The sequence below is a fragment of the Corythoichthys intestinalis genome, chromosome 20, assembly GCF_030265065.1.
Source record: "Corythoichthys intestinalis isolate RoL2023-P3 chromosome 20, ASM3026506v1, whole genome shotgun sequence".
NCBI lineage: Eukaryota > Metazoa > Chordata > Actinopteri > Syngnathiformes > Syngnathidae > Corythoichthys > Corythoichthys intestinalis.
The window spans coordinates 17,022,288-17,041,470 of record NC_080414.1 but is presented as its reverse complement, the minus strand read 5'-3'; the positions used below and the strand labels follow the sequence as shown (position 1 = coordinate 17,041,470).

At 38.9% G+C, this 19,183-nt stretch overlaps 1 protein-coding gene across 2 annotated transcripts; it reads left to right on the top strand.

Annotated features, from left to right (window-relative positions):
* The first annotated feature begins 345 nt into the window (after window positions 1-345).
* LOC130909044 (GTPase IMAP family member 9) lies at window positions 346-7,321 on the top strand. Of its 2 annotated transcripts, XM_057825100.1 has the most exons (3): window positions 346-474; window positions 3,473-4,202; window positions 6,441-7,321. In XM_057825100.1, exons 1-2 carry the CDS (start codon window positions 444-446, stop codon window positions 4,180-4,182), a joined length of 741 nt encoding a protein of 246 aa, XP_057681083.1. In that variant the 5' UTR covers window positions 346-443; the 3' UTR covers window positions 4,183-4,202; window positions 6,441-7,321. The 2 variants fall into 2 exon arrangements, with proteins under 2 accessions (XP_057681083.1, XP_057681082.1); XM_057825099.1 differs by having other exon boundaries at window positions 3,473-7,321.
* Window positions 7,322-19,183: the final 11,862 nt, after the last annotated feature.

The window sequence follows — 19,183 nt, the reverse complement described above, 5'->3', positions numbered from 1 at the left end:
CGCTGCCAAACTCTTTTCTGACACATCATTTCACTCTCAAAAACACAATTTACTCGCTTAGATATTACTAATGTTGTTGTAAGACTTCCTATTTCTTGGTAAAAATGAATTTTAATCAAATAAAATTTCTCGCAAAATTCCAGAAGTAAACTTTTAGGCTATTTTTTCGCCAAGTGTTTTTTTTTTTTTTTTTTCTTGTCTAGAATTATTAGTATCGTGAGAAAACGTTCAAATTATGGAGAAATACAGTGTTATGCTTCTATAATTACTTGTATTTACATTGGAAGGGGGAAAACACTCGCGTACGAGTCCATATTAGGCGTTGTGTTATTGACGTCACCAAGCAGGAAGAAGTTGAAACCCTTCCGCACTTTCGCCGACGTCAAGTAACAACTAACGTCAAATTTATCCAAAGGTTTGGGAAGCTGAAATTTAAAATAAATATGGAAGCAGACAGCCAAAAAACAACTTCGGGTGAGTTGGTGACTTTTATTCACACCTTTTTTTTATTTTAAAATTAAGACTCGCATTTAAAATGTACAGTCACAGTGGTAGCCAACTCACAACAATACTAGCTTTCCGGCTAAACGTCGTTAAAGTGGACGGAGACACACCTCAAAGCTTCTATCATATCTCAACTAACTCTAACTTTAATAATATCATTATTTTGGTTATTAAACGGAAGAAAAAAATCCTCTCGTCTTAAAGAGTTGCTGTCATTTCCGTGTGTCATTCCTCGACCGCTAAAAATATGACAATGGCAGCTCAAAACGGGGGGGGGAAAAAGGTCAAATCAAGTCTATTTAGTTTAATTTAGGAAGTAAAGTTAAACCTGAAAGATGTTTGGAAGTTTGTTGATTTGTTTTAGTAGTTTCCTTGTTGAAAGTGTTAATATGCCAAAAGTTACTGTGAGGTCAATGTAAATACAGTTCATTTTTAGAGCAACTCTGGTTCGTCTATCACCGTCAATGGCAGGAAATTCGAGTACAGTATAATAGAATATGGGTTAATATTTACTGTCGAGTTTATTTCAGAGAACAGTGGCGGGGAAAATGCTAAATTATTCACCATTGCGAAAATGGAGATGAAAAAAATTATATTTGAAATAAATTGAAGCCAGTGAATTCGACTTTATTTGCAATGTTTAAATTGTACTTCTTTAATATCAACGATATACCGTATTGGCCGGACTATAAAACGGCCCTGATTATAAGACGACCCCCTCTTTTTTAAGACTCAAGTTTGAAAAAACAACAACTTTTTGAACACCAAATTAATTTGTATACAGAAAATAATTACAGCACATCCGAAACAAATGATTATAACAATATATTTGAGAGAAAAAGCATGTTATTTTGCCTCATTCAAATCTTAATATCTGAACATTCAAATATGTAAACTAAAGTGCAATCACATTCGTAAATGATTGGCTTGTGGTTTCTGAAATGTAAATAAACCAATCTATTGTGATAAAACAACAAAATTGCAATAACTGCATTAACCATCAAAGTGAAGTCTAACTGTAACTGTAGTCTTGAAACAAATCTGAATAAGGAAAAACATTGCAATAAAATAATGCAAACTGGTTCAACTTGAGAGTAGCCGAGATCTGTCATGACAGAACATCGCTTCAATGATATCTGGCGCCATCTAGCGTCATGAATGGGTGTAACGCCTAGACCACGTATATAGACCCTACCCACGTGACGTCACAACTCCGCTCTCCTGACTGGTGCCGCCCACTTGTCCGTCAACACATCGTGTTGACCTGTTACGGCTACGTACATTCCTCCTATTTACGGCGTGTTTTTCTGCTCGTTAACATTAATAATCAAAATGGTGAAGGCGTGTGTGGCGGTCGGTTGCAATAACAGAGAAGATAGACGGAGAGACTTGAAGTTCTACCGGATTCCGAGAGACACGGAGAGGAGAGAGCGAGATGGGCTGCTGCAATTCAACGAGAAAACTGGGCTCCAAACGATTACCACAGATTATGTAGTAGTCATTTTATATCTGGTAAGATGCATTTAATATAAATTTAGAGGGTTTTGGGCTGACAACCACAATTAAGATCATTGCTAGGCTAATCGCCGACAACATACACGTATGTATGTAGTGAGAGTGCTATCGCTAAACCATATAAACATTAAAAGCCCTAGCTCCATTGACAAATGACATGAAATACATTAGACTTGACAGTGGATGTTAGCAAGAACAAAAGATTTTGAATTGAAAATTTCATAACTCACCTTCCGAGCACAAGATTCCTGCCGAATTTTCGTGTACGAGGACCTGTTTCACCCAACCAGCAACGTAGCATTTATAAGCCTCCAAGCTCTTAAAGTTTTTCAAACTTTCGTGAGAATAGGCTGATTTTGTGTGGACAAGATAGTTGTAAATATCAGGGTCAGGCAGAGACGGCGAAGGCAGCCGGTCAAAAATCATCGATTTAGGCATCAAATATGGATCTGGCGACTGTATAGAACGAAGCTTTTCCACATAACGCCTTTTATGCAACACATCCAGTGAGTTTACGGCATCAGAAAGCACCGGGTCTTCCATGAAATGCATTTTAAATTCCTCGATCAATTGAAACCAATGCTAATACAGAGACAAAATGACGGACAAGTGGGCGGAACCATACAGCGAGCACGTGGTTTTGTGACGTCGGTGGGTAGGGTATATAGGACGACCCCCTCTTTTTCAGTCAAATTTTATTGCAAGAAACACAGTCTTATATTTGGGCCAATACGGTACTTTACTGTAAAAGCTATTAAAGCACATCAATTTGCCAGAATTTAAAAAAAAAATAGTGACAAACTGTAAAAATACACTTAAGGCGATTTAATAAAATCATTAAATAATAATAAAATCAAATTGATTCGCAATATTAACTCATGAGGATAATATGCCAAGCAATTTGACCAAAAAAAAACCAAAAATTAATTGAACAAAAACGACAGTGTCATTTTGACAGAGGGACAGTATTTATTTTCCCTGCAGGCAGTATCAGCTCCTTTGCTATGGTATGGGGTTATTCTCTTAGCTCTCAATGTGCAAAAAACGGCATCATTGTAATCTGTTTGAGGCAATGCATGAGCATGTCATTCCGCACAAGCGTTAAATGCGTAAAATATTTTAACATGATTAGTAAAAAAACATATTATCGCCCATTAACGCGATAAATTTGACAGCAATAATAATAATGTGCTACGTCTTTATATCCGTGGATCATATTATCACATTTCCTTGTCTTAGCTCTTCATATCTCCAGTGCTCTTTGCTGTGGACTCGTTTGGTTCAGAAATACTGCGCACACTCTGAAAATGAGAGCGCCACTGCCCTCCTCTGAGTGGTTGTGCAATTACACTTTATTCTAGTAGGGTAAAAAAGTATGTTCCCGAGGTCACATGCGTCACCCCCAGGATCGCTGAGAAGTACGTGTCATGTGAGTTGTCCTGATTTGTTCCAGCGTCGTCCGGCGAGACTAACGGCCCCGAGCCGAACACATCCCCGCTCCGCCTGGTTGTCCTGGGCTGGCGCTGGCCCGGCAAGAGCTTGACAGCCAACACAATCCTTGGCCGCGAAGAATTCCGCCTGGAGCGCGCCGCCGAGTTCTGCGTGACGCGCCACACGGAGGTGCGAGGGCGGCGGGTAACGGTGGTGGACACTCCCGGCTGGTACTCGTCACAGGACACGCCCCTCTCCTACAAGAAGGAGATCACCCGCGGCGCCGCTTTGTGCCCGCCGGGCCCGCACGCCTTCCTGCTGGTTATCCCCGTCGGCATGTTCACCGAAGTGGACCGCGCTCGCATCGAGGAGCACGTGGGCCTCTTCGGCGAGCGGGTTTGGAACCACGTCTTGGTGGTGTTCACCTGGGCGGAAGTTCTGCGGAAAATCTCGCTGGAGCGGTACATCCGCCGCGAGGGCACCGAGCTGCAGCGCGTGCTGGATAAGTGCCGGCGCCGCTACATGCTCATTAACAACTGCGTCTTCCAGGAGGACGCGCAGGTGGGACGCTTGATGGAGCGCGTGGATCAGATGGTGGAGGAGGAAGGGGGTTACTATGCGGTGGAGGAACTGGACGAGAACCGGAACCCGACCGGGGACGCCCCGCAGGAGCCGAAAGTTGACGGCGTGGGGATGTTAGTGAAAGATGCCGCCGCGGTTTCTGCCGAGTGACTCGATCGCCGCATTTTTAGGTACACTTGCACAATTTTTTTTGAAAATGAGTTTATCACTAGTAGACGTCCAATCCATTTGAAATGGGAGGGTGGCAGCGAATGAACGTTCATTCGCTGCCATCCCTTCCACTTCATATGGATATTGACGTCTAGAGCCGTCAGTGGTAAAAAATGAGTAACGAAAATTGCAATAATATACTTCATCACGATCAAAAGTAGTGCAAAATCAAATTTTGTATCTGGATACATTTCAGTATCGATAATTTTGACAACTCTACTACAACTTAAACTGCAAGTAGTAACAGCTATATTTCAGAAAAACATTTTTGCTGCGGGATTAACTAATTTTTTAAATTTCTTGTGACTTTTTATATGTAGACAAATAGATGAAAGATGTATATGAAGAAAACTGTGACCCTTGTTACTTCGCGCCTCAATCCATCGCAGATTTTTTTTCCCATTAAAAAATAAATAAATAAATGCAGTATTTTATATAGCTGACCCAATCCGATTTCGCCGTCTCTCACTCTAGCTCCTGCCGCTTATTAATGCTTAATAATGCTTAAGTTAACGATGATTGACAGACGTTAAGGTTTGATCTTGCCAGAGACGCTTGGAAGCTGAAACTTCAAAGCGCCGCACGCGTCAATCATAGTTTAACTTGTTAAACAGTTGCTGTGGCAACTCATTGTAAGTGAGCAGCTTGAGTAGATTTGAGTGGACTCACTCAATGAAGCATTTAATAAGGACAAGCATTTTTGTACTTTATACTTCGGTGGGACAATAACATGTTTAAAATGTATCATAATCATTACATTTGAAGTGCTCAAAAGCCATTTATTAAAATATGTATATAAATCAAAGTTGCTTTTTTTTATTTTATTTTTTTTTTTTTCAAATATACTTTGGGGAAAAAAATGAAAAAACATGTTTATATATCCAATGCTAAATCTGAATGAATACATTGAACACACAAAAAAAGTAATAATACATTGGGTGGGAGGGGCGCTATTTTGCAGTTTTTCTCCTATTGTGGGGGGTTTAAGTATCATTAACCGCGAAAAACGAGATCACTGTCTGTGGTATGCACTTTGAAAAAAATACATTAACTACATTTATTTTTTTACTCCTGAAATGTAAATTATCCTCATAATGCAGTGTATTTTTTTTTTTTTTAATTAGGGGGAAAAAAGTGAAATTTTGTTCTCTTCTTTTTCAGTTTTTTTAAATGTACCTGTTTTTTTAAATAAATATAAACATGAAAATTTTCACCTGCAGAATACATTATTATTCTCAAAAATATTTCTTGCTTTTTCTGGGATATATTTTGGTAGTGTGATTTTATTTTCAGGCAAAGTTTTTCTCCCCATCAAAAATGTTTTAACTGAAAATTCACAACATTTTATTCCTATTGAACTACAGTATAACCTTTTTTGGGGAAAAAAACTGTTACATTTGATTGTCCACAAAAATTGAAATAGTTCTAATTTTAAAATCACAATCTTTGGAGAGCTTCAGAGGGCAAAAAAATCTCAAAATATACAACTACAGTGATCCCTCGTTTTTCGCGGTTAATGGTGACCAGAACCAGAATTTTTTCCCCCCATTTTTGTGTGTTCAATATATTTATATGTATATAATGTATATCTAGATTTAGCTTTGGAAAGAGACACATATAAGATGTATTTTTCACTTTTTTTTTTTCTTAAAGTATAATTTAGAAAAAAATGTATTTACAGTATATATATATTTTAATGTTTTTTAAGCACTTCAAATGTAATAATTATGTTAAGTTTTAACCATGTTACTGTCCCACCTAATTATTTTTAAATAAGTATGAAGAAGAAAAATGCTTGTTTTTTTTTAATGCTTCATTGAGTGAGTCTGCTCAAGCTGCTCACTTACACACAATGAGTTGCCACAGCAACTGCATAACAACTTAAACGATGATTGACACATGCGGTACTTTGAAGTTTCGGCTTCCATGCGTCTCTGGCAAGATCAAACCTTGACGTCTGTCAATCATCGTTAACTTTAATAAGCAACGCCAATGCACTGCCTGACCAAGAAAAGCAGCAGGAGCGAAAGTGAGAGACTACTTGATCGGATCGGGACAGCTCTATAAAATACTGCATCTATTTATTTTTTAATTGGGGGGGAATATCCACGATGGACTGAGAGCGTGAAGTAGTGAGGTTCATTTTCCCCCTGGGGAAAAAAAGTCCTAAAAATGTTCGTGTTTTTTTTTTTTTGTAGGACAGTTTTCCAAAGACTGCTAACGCTTTCTTTCACAAGATGCCGTCACAACCGTGCGTTGTCATGGAGACATGTGACGATAAGCAAGGTTGTGCAGGTGTACCTAACGACGGGTCCAAAATGGCGCCCGAAGGACATAAACTTGTTACCACCAAAACATTACTAGAATGTTTTGCACTGTTTCTCTCAAGAACTGATTGGAGAGTGTTTCATAGGCTGACAGCTTCAAAGTGAACTTTCTTTCTCACTTTATTTATTGCCACAGTACACTGTTTTACTCTACGGCACAAAAACTATATTGTACATACAGCAAGCACAAAAGCGGCACGGTGGAAGGGTGGTTAGCACGTCCATCCCACCGTTCCCCCTATGGAGTTTGCATGTTCTCCCCGTGCCTGGGTGGGTTAATTTCCTCCCACATCCCAAAAAAACATGCATGTTTGGCTAATTGAGCACTCCAAATTGTTCTTAAGTGTAAGTGCGTGTGAATAGTTGTTTGTTTTTATGTTGAGGGTGTACCCTGCCTCCTGCCCGTTGTTTGCTGGGATAGGCACCAGCACCCCCGTGACCCTCGTAAAGATAAGCTGTTCAGAAGATGTATGAATAAGCACTACTTTTTTAATGGGTCAATATACAGATAAATTTGTCAGACGACTACTAGTTTCTGTTTTTATTTTTGGACAAATACTTGACCTAGTCATTAAAAAAAATGCTACTTTTGTGGGGGTAAGATTACTAATCATCTGAACTTCACAGCAAAATAGGTCTACTTTTTGCTTTATTATTATTATTTTTAATACCCTGCTGTTGTTTAGTAAAAATGTCAATTTTAGTGACCAAACTGTAATTTCTTTGCACTTATAAAGCGCCCTGAGCCCTTACTGATGTCTCTGTGTCTCTTTATAAAAAAAAAACAAAAACAAAACAAAACAAAAAAAAAACATTTCTTGAATACGTAGTGAAGACTTTTCCAGCTGGTATCATTTTTCCCCCCCTTTTCACCCTGTTAAGTCGTTGTGTGAACACTTTCCGCTGTGTATCAACAGAAACCGGATGCGTCAATAGAAACCAGGGGGGAAAAAAACTCACCCGCACAGCTGTGACCGCCGTCATATCACATCATGTTATCGTATTACAATGTTACAGACAAGATTTTTTTCCCCCTAGCTCCTACCAGGTGACGTTCCATAAAGTGGTATTGTCATCAGTTTAAAATAATAAAAACAATATGAAAATTATAAAAAAAACAAAAAATGAAATAAAAATCAAAAAAGAAAAAAAATGTAATTATTGTAACAACACGCAATTTTTGAAAAAAATTTGAATTTTGAAAAAAAGTATGTACTATGTACAACGCTGGCCAAAAGTATTGGCACTCCTGTAATTCTGTCAGATAATGCTCAATTTCTCCCAGAAAATGATTGCAATTACAAATGCATTGGTAGTAATATCTTCATTTATTTTGCTTACAATGAAAAAACACAAAAGAGAATGAAAAAAAAAAAAATTCATTATAATTTTACACAAAACTCTATAAATGTGCCGGACAAAAGTATTGGCACCCTCAGCCGAATACTTGGTAGCACAACCTTTAGACAAAATAACTGCGGACAACTGCTTCCGGTATCCATTAATGAGTTTCTTATAAGGCTCTGCTGGGATTTTAGACCATTGTTCTTAGGCCAACTGCTCCAGGTCTCTGGGATTTGAAGGGTGCCATTTTGGGATTCAGGGTCTGGACTCATTACTGGCCACTTTAGAAGTCTCCAGTGCTTTCTCTCAAATCATTTTCTAGTGCTTTTTGAAGTGTGTTTTGGGTCATTGTCCTGCTGGAAGACCCATGACCTCTCGATGAGACCCAGCTTTCTCCCACTGGGTCCTACATTATGCTGCAAAATGTGTTGGTAGTCTTCAGACTTCAATATGCCATGCACACGGTCAAGCAAAGCAACCCCAAAATATCAGGGAATTTCCACCATGTTTGACCCTGGGAACCGTGTTTTGTTTGAAGGCCTAATTTTTTTTCTCTGTTGATGCCTTTTCCCAAAAAGCTAAACTTTTGTCTCATCTGACCAGATAACATTCTTCCAAAACGTTTTTGACTTTCTCAGGTAAGTTTTGGCAAACTCAAGCCTGGCTTTTTTATGTCTCTGGGTCAGATGTGGGGTCTTCCAGGGTATCCTACTATAAAGTCTCTTTTCTTTCAGACACCGACGGATAGCACGGGTTGACACTGTTGTACCCTCGGACTGCAGGACAGCTTGAACTTGTTTGGATGTTAGTCGAGGTTCTTTATTCACATTAATTGCAATCATTTTCTGGAAGAAATTGAGCATTATCTAACGGAATTTCAGCGGTGCCAGTACTTTTGGCCAGCACTGCATACACAAAGCGTCAAAAGTAACGGGAACCAATTACTGACCGTATATTTTCCCCTATTTCTGTTCAATAAACTCATTGGGAAAAAACGCTTTTCTGTGATTGAATGACCAATTTTTAATCGGTGAGCGATTCATTTCACATTTTTTGTTGACACCTATTTCAAGAAAAAAAAAAAAAAAGATATTATGTTCGTATTTCGTTTTCCAAAATTAGTTAAGCGAAAGGAAACACATGCACCAGCATCATCCTACCCATTCAACATGGACTCCCAATTCAACAAGAAGATAAAAAAGGCACTAAAAGTAAATATTACGGAATATCCTGCCTGTAATTGCACGGCGGTGACAGAAGCCAAGTCAAACATCCCGAAAGAGTGACTCATCACACTCGTCAACTCAGTTGTCATCGGACAGGAAGCGAGAGGGACGCAAACGGGCTCGCGGACAAAAGAGCCGATTCATGACACGCCGCCAGAGCTGCTCATTAGGCGGAACAATAAAGTTGGACTTTTGGGTCACTTGGCCCGGTAGCGGCAATTAGAGGCTCACCTGTTGTTTGGGTGGAAGTGAGGACAAAACACTGCAGAAATAGACAATATTCCACAAACACGGTTGTAGATGTCCAATCGATTTCGATTGGGAGGGCTGGCAGCGATACTTCGCCTATTAATATGTGCACGGTCTGCCATGATTAAATGGTAAAATTAATCCAAAACTATTTTAATAGTTGATGAATTGTGAAGAGACAATGTGAAAACTGTCTAAATCCTCTTTTTTAAGACACTTGTTAGTAATTTTGGACTGGTGGTGGATAAAGAAAATAAAAAATATATGTACAAACAAAATATATATATTTTTTTTAATCAAGAGAAAAAAATCTACATTAAAAGTTGTGGCATTATTTTTTATTTTTACATTTTAATTTACAAAATGAATTTCTTAGAATATAATTCAATTCAATTCAATTTTTTATTAAAACCATAAATTTTAAAAAGTACAAAAGGGGAAAAAAAACCTTTACTGTCCTTAAAAAAATCTTTTTTAATAATAATTTAAAAAAAGGAAATATTCAGATGGTTTAAAAAAAAATACATTATATTTTATGTATATATCTCAAATCTAAAAATCAAAAGGGAAAAAAACTTATCTTTATTGATTTAAATTATTTTTTTAAAAAATACAAAAAGGAATTTTAAAATCTTTTGAATATAAAAAATATGGAAAAACTTGAGTGATTAAAAAAACTTTTTATACCAGTCTAAAAATTAAAGGATTTTTTTTTAATCATTTAAATAATTTCAAACTATTAAAAAGGGAAAGAACCATAAATATTCTGACATTATATTATTATTACACTATTATACACTACTTATGAACGTCTCTAAATACAATATTTCAGGTTAAGACACACCTCAATGGGAAAATATTGCCTCTTGTTAAGAAAGAAATTCAGGATACAAAAGGCAAAAATACAATATGGCTGGTACTTGCACCTCCCAGAGTTGACTGAATGTAACATACTTATGTATAGCTGCTCTGCAATTGGCTATTGCTTAGAATTCCTGGCATTCAATTGGCTAAGAGGGACCGCTACTGTACTAGTATGTGTGTATCCAGTGCTTAATTTGTAAATCATAAGGTGCCGGAACGCAAAGTACATATAACAGCGCAGGGATGACGAGACGGGCACAGGTCCCGGAACATACGCAGAAAATTGTGCTGAAAACAACACGCAAATGCCTACTTGCCATGCTGTGGGACTTAAAAGCCTCAATTTGAGATAATATCCATGGTATAAATGTTATGACAACAATTTACAATTATTTAGGCTATACTCTGTTCTAGCAGGATCCGGCACAATTTAACCCCCGTGTGTATCCTGGCGTCCTCGTTATTCACCCTTCGTGTTCCAACAGCTTTACATGACTCTATTTTTTATTCTTTAGTCTATTCTTGGTTTTTTACATTATGCACAACTAGGGATGGGAATCGAAATCCGATTCCAATTCGGGACCGGTTCCGAGTGTTTCGAGGCCTCGACATCACAATGAAAAAGCCTGAACGATCCCTTTAACGATTCCTAAAGACGCGTATTGCGTCGTGACGTTTGTTGTTGTCCAGACGCATCAAACTAGCATGGCGCCAAGAACCACTCGCTCCAAAGTTTGACTACACTTCACCAGGAAAGAGTGTGAAAATGAAAGGTTACGACGGGTAAGCACGAGCATTGCAGCCATAAACATAACAATGACAGCACGTAGGTTCAAACGCTCGAAAATGTGTCTTCACTTCACGAGGAAAAATTACAACAAAGCGACTTGCAGTCATTGCAAGGTGGAGATAACTGCATCGGGAGGGAATACGATTGCGCTGTCCTCACAGAGAGGCTAAGGCTCAGTCCTGGCTATAAAGAAAAAAATAAAAGTGCTCAGTCCTGGCTATAAAAAATAAATAAATAAAAGTCCCGGCTATACAGCTAGCTAAACTCCCAAATGACGATGCAGAAGACGTTGGTATAATTTGCTGACTTTATTCAACCATCACTTGAAGAGTGAAACTAAGAATAGAAATGAAACAAACCAATTTCGTCCCCAATAACAAACAGGTTTGCATCAACGTAAATCAGCGATGATTAGCTGCTAATAACAATATGGTTAGCATTCGTTCGCTAGCATTAGCACATCGTTCAAACCACTACACAACTGGATTTAAGTGTCCGATCGCGAGTGGAAACACAACAACAACAACACAAAAGATGATACATACAGGCGTTGCCCCTGTAGATGTTAACATTAACAAAGAACGTAGGCTCGTAGAAGTGTTTCCCTCTCTCACTCACTTGGATGCGGCATTTCTTCTTTGGGTGTAAGTGCTCAAACTGCGGCCCGCGGCCCAAATACGGCCCGCCTCCACATTTGGTCCGGCCATTTTGAATTTTTTTTTTTTTTTCTCAATCGTGTTATTTATTTTCTGGCCTTTTCCTTGAAGAATTCAGAGAGGGTTATTTGGTTATTATCTATTTAATTAATAGTGTTTTTATTATTAATTATTATTATTATTATAAAGAATCCAGAAAGGGTTATTTGATTGTGGCTTTCTGAAAAACAATAATTTTTTACATTTATGCACTTCTGCAATCGTCACACTTTTTCTGCAACAAACTGACCCCGGCCCCTCATCAGAGAAGGGAAAAGTTATGTGGCCCTCACAGGAAAAAGTTTGGGGACCCCTGCTTTAACACATATTGTCAAAGGCAGAACAAAAACCTATCTGCCAATATATACCAATATTTTTTATTTCTATTAGATAAATGTTTCAGTAAAATGTTACACATTCTTGTGTATTTGCCACTTATTACCATAGTTAACATTGAGGCTTTGGGCCTCTTTTGATCTCGTTGTGAGTTTGTAAGGTTGTGACTTCTGAGTACACAAACTCGATGCCAGTCAAAACGTTTGTTCTTTTTCCCCAAATTAGAATCGATAAGAGAATCGATAAAGAATCGAATCGTTAAGCAATATCGATAATGGAATCGGAATCGTAAAAATCCTATCAATTCCCATCCCTATGCACAACTCAGATTTTATGTTTATTGTCCAATAATCTAACTGTAACGTGTATATTTTACATAATTTGATGCATTTTTATGCAGTATATAAAAAAAATAATTTTGAAGGGGCTTGGAACGGATTAGTGCATTTACATGGAAAACTTGTCTCTACTTACAGAATTTTCAAGTTAAGAAACTACTTCCAGAACCAGTTAACTTCGTAAGTAGAGGTACCAATGTATTATATATTATTTTTGCTCAGAAAACAATGATCGTTGCATAACAATAATATTTCAACTAGGGCTGTCAAACGATTACAATTTTTAATCGAGTTAATCACAGCTTAAAAATGAATTAATCGTAATTAATCGCAATTCAAAAATATCTATAAAATATGACATATTTTTCTGTAAATTCTTGTTGGAACGGAAAGATAAGACACAAGACAGATATATACATTCAACATACTGTACATAAGTACTGTATTTGTTTATTATAACAATAAATCAACAAGATGGCATTAACATTAACATTCTGTTAAAGCGATCCATGGATAGACTTGTAGTTCTTAAAAGATAAATGTTAGTACAAGTTATAGAAATTTTATATTAAAACCCCACTTAATGTTTTCATTTTAATAAAATTTATAAAATTTTCAATCAAAAAATAAACTAGTAGCTCGCCATTGTTGATGTCAATATTTACAATGCTCATGGTGCTGAAACCCATAAAATCAGTCGCACCCAAGCGCCAGCAGAGGACGACAAAACACCAAAAAACACAAGTAACAAGTGGAAACTAGGCCTGCAAGCAGGACTGAACGGGCCCTCGCAATCTAGCGCAACTCGGACGTCACGCAACTCGGACTGTGTGCAGGTCAGGGTGGTGGCAGATCCTCCTCTCTAATCATCTCATTAGAACCTAAGATGCTCGAAAGTAGCAAAAACCCCTATTGGAGAGAGTACTACAAAAAAGGAGCCACTACTGAGCTGTGTAGCCAAGCCCTTATTCAAAACCCAAAACTAATCTTCTAAGTGGGCCAATTCGACCAAGTGTGCCAAATATTGTGGCTCTATAAGCTGCCTGAGTCTCTGAAAAAAAATATTTCCTTTAAATGGCGAACAAAGGGTCGTCACGGCAACAGACAGAGACACGTGGACATGGGCCGTAAATAAGTATTTTAATAGGTCTTGAAACTACAATGACCAACCTGAAAAGAACTGAACATGTATTGGAAAAACGAGTGACTTTCTATCGCCACTAGTTGGCGCTGTAGGTTTGATGCAAATGACCCCTACAAGGCCCTTCAGGGTATGACTCTCAACAAGCACGGGAAGTTTGGCGCAGATATGTTGTATATCTGCCGAGTTATGACTGTTCAAAGTTTTTGGAGAGAAAAATTGTTGACAGTCATTTTCACTTTCCTGTTTGGACCCCTCCGCTTCAACGAAACTTCAATATTTTTCATCAGGCACCTGAAGACAGGTCTTAAGGCTTCCCTTATGCAGCTTTGAGGTAGATTGATTTTTTCCCTTTAGAGGAGGAGTGTGTCCCGTAAAAAAAGGGCATTTCCTGTTCCCACTAGGAGGCGCCAAGCACAAATGGTAAATTTTCAATCCAGTCCTGCTCAGGCTGGTATACCTCACACACATGCCAGATTTAAAATAGATTGAACGTTGTATGAGGGAGTTATCAGTCATTTTCCGAATTCGGTGTTTTGGCGAAAAAATGGCCGACTTTGGCACCCCGCCCAGGTCAGGCCCGTGAATGAAAACACACCATTTTGATAACTTAAGATTTCATATGCCTCATGAACAGTCTCGCCAATTTTGAGAATGATCAAACTAATTCCCTAGGTGCCAAGGTGTAAAATGTGCACACTGTAAATCGATAAAAATTTCACATTCAATCCAAAATACCCGATTTCCTGTTGGGTTTGGAATATGCATGCAAGAGACTTTTTGGAGCAGTTTTGTACAAGGTATCGACTCTCCGAATTTCATCCCTCTACGTTGAAAAAACCTAAATGGAGAGGCCTTTTTGAAAATTTCAAGGGGGCGCCACTGAGCCATTTTGTTACATGTTTTCGTAACGTTGCAAGATTATTGAACGTTATGCAAAGCCACATGTATGTCCAAATTTTTGTGAGTTTTCGTGCATGTTCAAGCCTCCAAATGTAAACTCCTACTGTGAACCGATAAAAATTTCACATTCGATCCAAAATACCCGATTTCCTGTTGGATTTGGAATACGGGTGCAAGAGACTTTTTGGAGCAGTTTTGCACAAGGTATCGACTCCCCAAATTTCATCACTCTCTGTCAAAAAAACCTAATAGGAAACGCCTTTTTGAAAAATTCAAGGGGGCGCCACTGAGGCATTTTGCTACATTTTTTCGTAACATTGCAAGATTATCGAACGTTATCTAAAGCCGCATGTATGTGCAAATTTTTACGAGTTTTTGTGCATATTCAAGCCTCCAAATGTAAACTCCTACTGTGAACCCATGAAAATTTCACATTCGATCCAAAATACCCGATTTCCTGTTGGATTTGGAAAATGGGTGCAAGAGACTTTTTGGAGCAGTTTTGCATAAGGTATCTACTCCCCAAATTTCCTTGCTCTATGTTGAAAAAACCCAATAGGAAAGGCCTTTTTTAAAACTTCTTTCTGTCGCCACTAGTTGGCACTGTAGAGTTGATGCAAATGACCCCTACAAGAACCTTCAGGGTATGACTCTCAACAAACACGGGAAGTTTGGCGCAGATATGTTGTATATCTGCCGAGTTATGACTGTTCAAAGTTTTTTGCGTGACAAATTGTTGACGTTCATTTTCACTTTCCTGTTTGGACCCCTCCGCCTCAACAAAACCTCAATATTTTTCATCAGGCACCTGAACACAGGTCTTAAGGCTCCCCTGATGCAGGTTTGAGGTCAACAGATTTTTTTCCCTTGGAGGAGGAACCTGTCTCGTAAAAAAAGGCATTTCCTGTTCTCACTAGGGGGCGCTAGACCTAATGGGTAATATTTCAATGCACTCGTGTTAAGGGTGGGATACCACACATACATGCCAAATATGAAAAAGATTGAACGTTGTGTCAAGGAACTATAAGTCATTTACTGAATTTGTCATTTTGCCGAAAAAATGGTCGACTTTGGCACCACGCCCAGGTCAGACCCGTGAATGAAAACGCACCATTTTCAAAACTTAAGATTTCATATGTCTCCTGAACAGTCTCACCAATTTTGAAGATGATCCAACTAACTCCCTCGGCGAAAAGGTCTCAAATGTGCACCCTGTAAATCGATAAAAATTTCATATTTGATCCAAAATAACCGATTTCCTGTTGGGTTTGGAATATGCGTGTAAATGCTTTTTTGGAGCGGTTTTGGACAAGGTATAGACCCCCCAAATTTCATTGCTCTACGCTGACAGACCCTAATGTTATAGGCCAATTTTAAAATTTCAAGGGGGCGCCACTGAGCCATTTTGTTATATTTTTTTGCAACGTTGCAAAATTATCGAAATTTACAATTTTCCGGACGTATGTGCAAATTTTGGTGACTTTTCGTGCATGTTCAGGCCTCCAAATTGGCCGTTTTCATTTGCCCTGAAAAAAAAATAAAATAAAAAAAATTAAAAAAAAAATAATCCTTTGCAAAACAATAGGGCCTTCGCACGCTTAGTGCTCGGGCCCTAATTACACTTTGCTGTCATTTTAATCTGTTTGAGCGGGGCATGTGCTTTAAATGCGTCAAATATTTTAACGTGAAAAATTAATTACCGCCCGTTAACGCAATAATTTTGACAGCCCTAATTATTTTTGCTCAGAAAACAATGATAGTTGCATAACAATAATATTTCAACTTTTTTCCATGCGCAGTCAAAGAAAAAACTAAAATATTAAGCTCAAAATAAAATCATAGTACATCATATGATTTAGAGTATATGTGCGCCGATCAGTCAACTAAATGCAAAAATAAGTGATCATCAACTATCAAAATAGTCACTTACTGTCAATAATTTATCTAAACGAAACCTTACAACGCTACATTCCAGCACACCTGAGTTTACACTCACTCCCAGCGAGCTGACCGACCTAACGCATTTGTCAACAAAAAGACCGGACGCCATGGCAACCGGGGTCAGGCGTCGTCGCGGTTGACATTCCCCATATAGATGTCACCTTGGCAGCCAGGATAGGAAACCCATGCACGCAGTGGAGTGTTTGCAGGAAAACAACATTTTTTTGAGGTCACGCAGACACCTAACCCTCACTGGACGATGATCACGGCGGAGATGAAGGTTATTACTGTCGCTCCAACTCTCGGGAGCATCACGCAGAAGTCATTACCAACGTCTGAGTCCGCCCGACGCTCCCTGAAAGAGGCCTCAATTGTTCAAAGGGGGTCAACGTATGGTCAAGCGTGTCTTAAATGAGTGTTTTTCCACCTGGACTACAAGTTACCTGTCATCGTAGACGTAGTGTTTGTGTGTTCACGTGTTCCAATAAGAACCCTCGACGCCCCCTCGCCTTGTGTTCAGGTTGTAAAGCTCAAATCAAGACATGTCCGATACGTGGCTAATCCCCGAAGCGATAAACGGCCGCAAGCTATGAATACAAGCAGTTGTAATGATAAGATAAATTCCAACAAAAAGCAGTATTTTTTGTTACAGGGAACCTCAGACTTCAAGACTTGTAGGCTCTAATAAGACACAATTGTTCTCTTTTACTAAAATATGTTATTAGAAACATAAAATATTGCCATTGATTTAAAAAATCTATAATATTTAGTACATGTTTTGACCTACGGAGGGCGCCGTGTTCTATGCGCAATGAACGCTGGGAGTGAAGGCGTAGTTGGCCTAGACTGGGAGAATAGCTGTGCTAGTTAGCAAGCGCAGCTAGTATGACGACTGGCATTATTTTGTCACATTCTCCTGCTGGTCAGATTGTTTTGTCACAGAGCTCTGGGATGAGTCGTGCCTGCATCCATTTAGACCTCAACAGCAGTGTATTTAAACCGATCCTAGGCAGGTTGCCGAGATACTGACTTGCTGCCATTTGACAGTTTGTATATTCTCGATTCCTTCGTTGCTTGGTTTTTTTATGCGGCGACATGTCCAACACATAAGCACATCGGTTGAATTAGGTGAGTACTTACTATTTGTTTTTATTGAGTCTTTTATTACCTTTTCATTGCCTCAAAACACCTTTTGCATGTGTTTTCCTCTCATACTTAAAGCATTGTGTTTTCTTGTGGTAGCTTTAAAGCAATAGATCTGTTGACCAAATTAGTCATTTTGCGTATTTAAACCACCCTTATTTGATTTTACTACCGCTATGTATTTTCTTGAGGCATCTTTAGTATGGTTTGCCTTGTATGCATCTAAACAAAACAAGCTGAAAGCGCCCGGCAGTACTTTGAGTGTCAAATTCACCTCTTTTAGACGTTTCGCCAGTGTAGCACATTTTGGCAGAACACGGGTTTTGTCCTACTTTCATCTCGTCTCATCCCATCTTTCCTGTTAATTTCGCTTTTGCTGCTCGTTTTGTGACTAGCACCTTAGAGACTGTCATTTACTTTGCTTAGACAAAACCAGCTGAGGACAGAAGAAACAATATGGATATACGTATTTGTTTTTCAAACCTAAGCTTTCAAAACCGACAAAAATTACTGCGCAAGAACCAAGGATTGAAGATCTGGATCATTAAACGCCGGAGAGCACTGCCAAATGGTGAGCGGAGTTTCAGTTTGTCCAACAGATTGTACAACAGAGCCACAACCGGGCATACCATATTCAATATACGCCGTCCTTTGACAAAAGCATAGCTGTCCTAAGCAGCCTGATTTAGAATTCCCCTAAAAAATCATGGGAAACAAAAAAAAACGCTCATTTACAATGTATGATTATAAATATTCCATTCCTGGCTGGAATATTTAGTCAAAAAGGATGCCGATTCGCCAGGGTGTGAGTGACTGGAAAACCTTGGCATTAAATTGAATATCTCTACTTCGCCACAGAAAAACGCGCATATAACACACATATCTACACTCACCCGCCACTTTATTAGTTACACCTGTCCAACTGCTCGTTAACACCAAATTTCTAATCAGCCAATCACATGGCGGCAACTCAGTACATTTAGGCATGTAGACATGGTTTAAGACAATCTCCTACAATTCAAACCGAGCATCAGTACGGGGAAGAAAGGTGATTTGAGTGACTTTGAACGTGGTATGGTTGTTGGTGCCAGAAGGGCTTGTCTGAGTATTTCAGAAACTGCTGATCTACTGGGATTTTCATGCACAACCATCTCTAGGGTTTACAGAGAATGGTCCAAAAAAAGAAAAAATATCCAGTGAGCGGCAGTTCTGTGGGCGGAAATGCCTTGTTGATGCCAGAGGTCAGAGGAAAATGGCCAGACTGGTTCGAGCTGATAGAAAGGCAACAGTGACTCAAATAACCACCCGTTACAACCAAGGTAGGCAGAAGCGCATCTCTGAATGCACAGTACGTCCAACTTTGAGGCAGATGGACTACAGCAGCAGAAGACCACGCCGGGTACCACTCTTTTCAGCTAAGAACAGGAAACTGAGGCTACGATTTGGACAAGCTCATCGAAATTGGACAATAAAAGATTGGAAAAATGTTGCCTGGTCTGATGAGTCTCGATTTCTGCTGCGACATTCGGATGGTAGGGTCAGAATTTGGCGTCAACAACATGAAAGCATGGATCCATCCTGCCTTGTAGCAACGGTTCAGGCTGGTGTTGGTGGTGTAATGGTGTGGGGAATATTTTCTTGGCA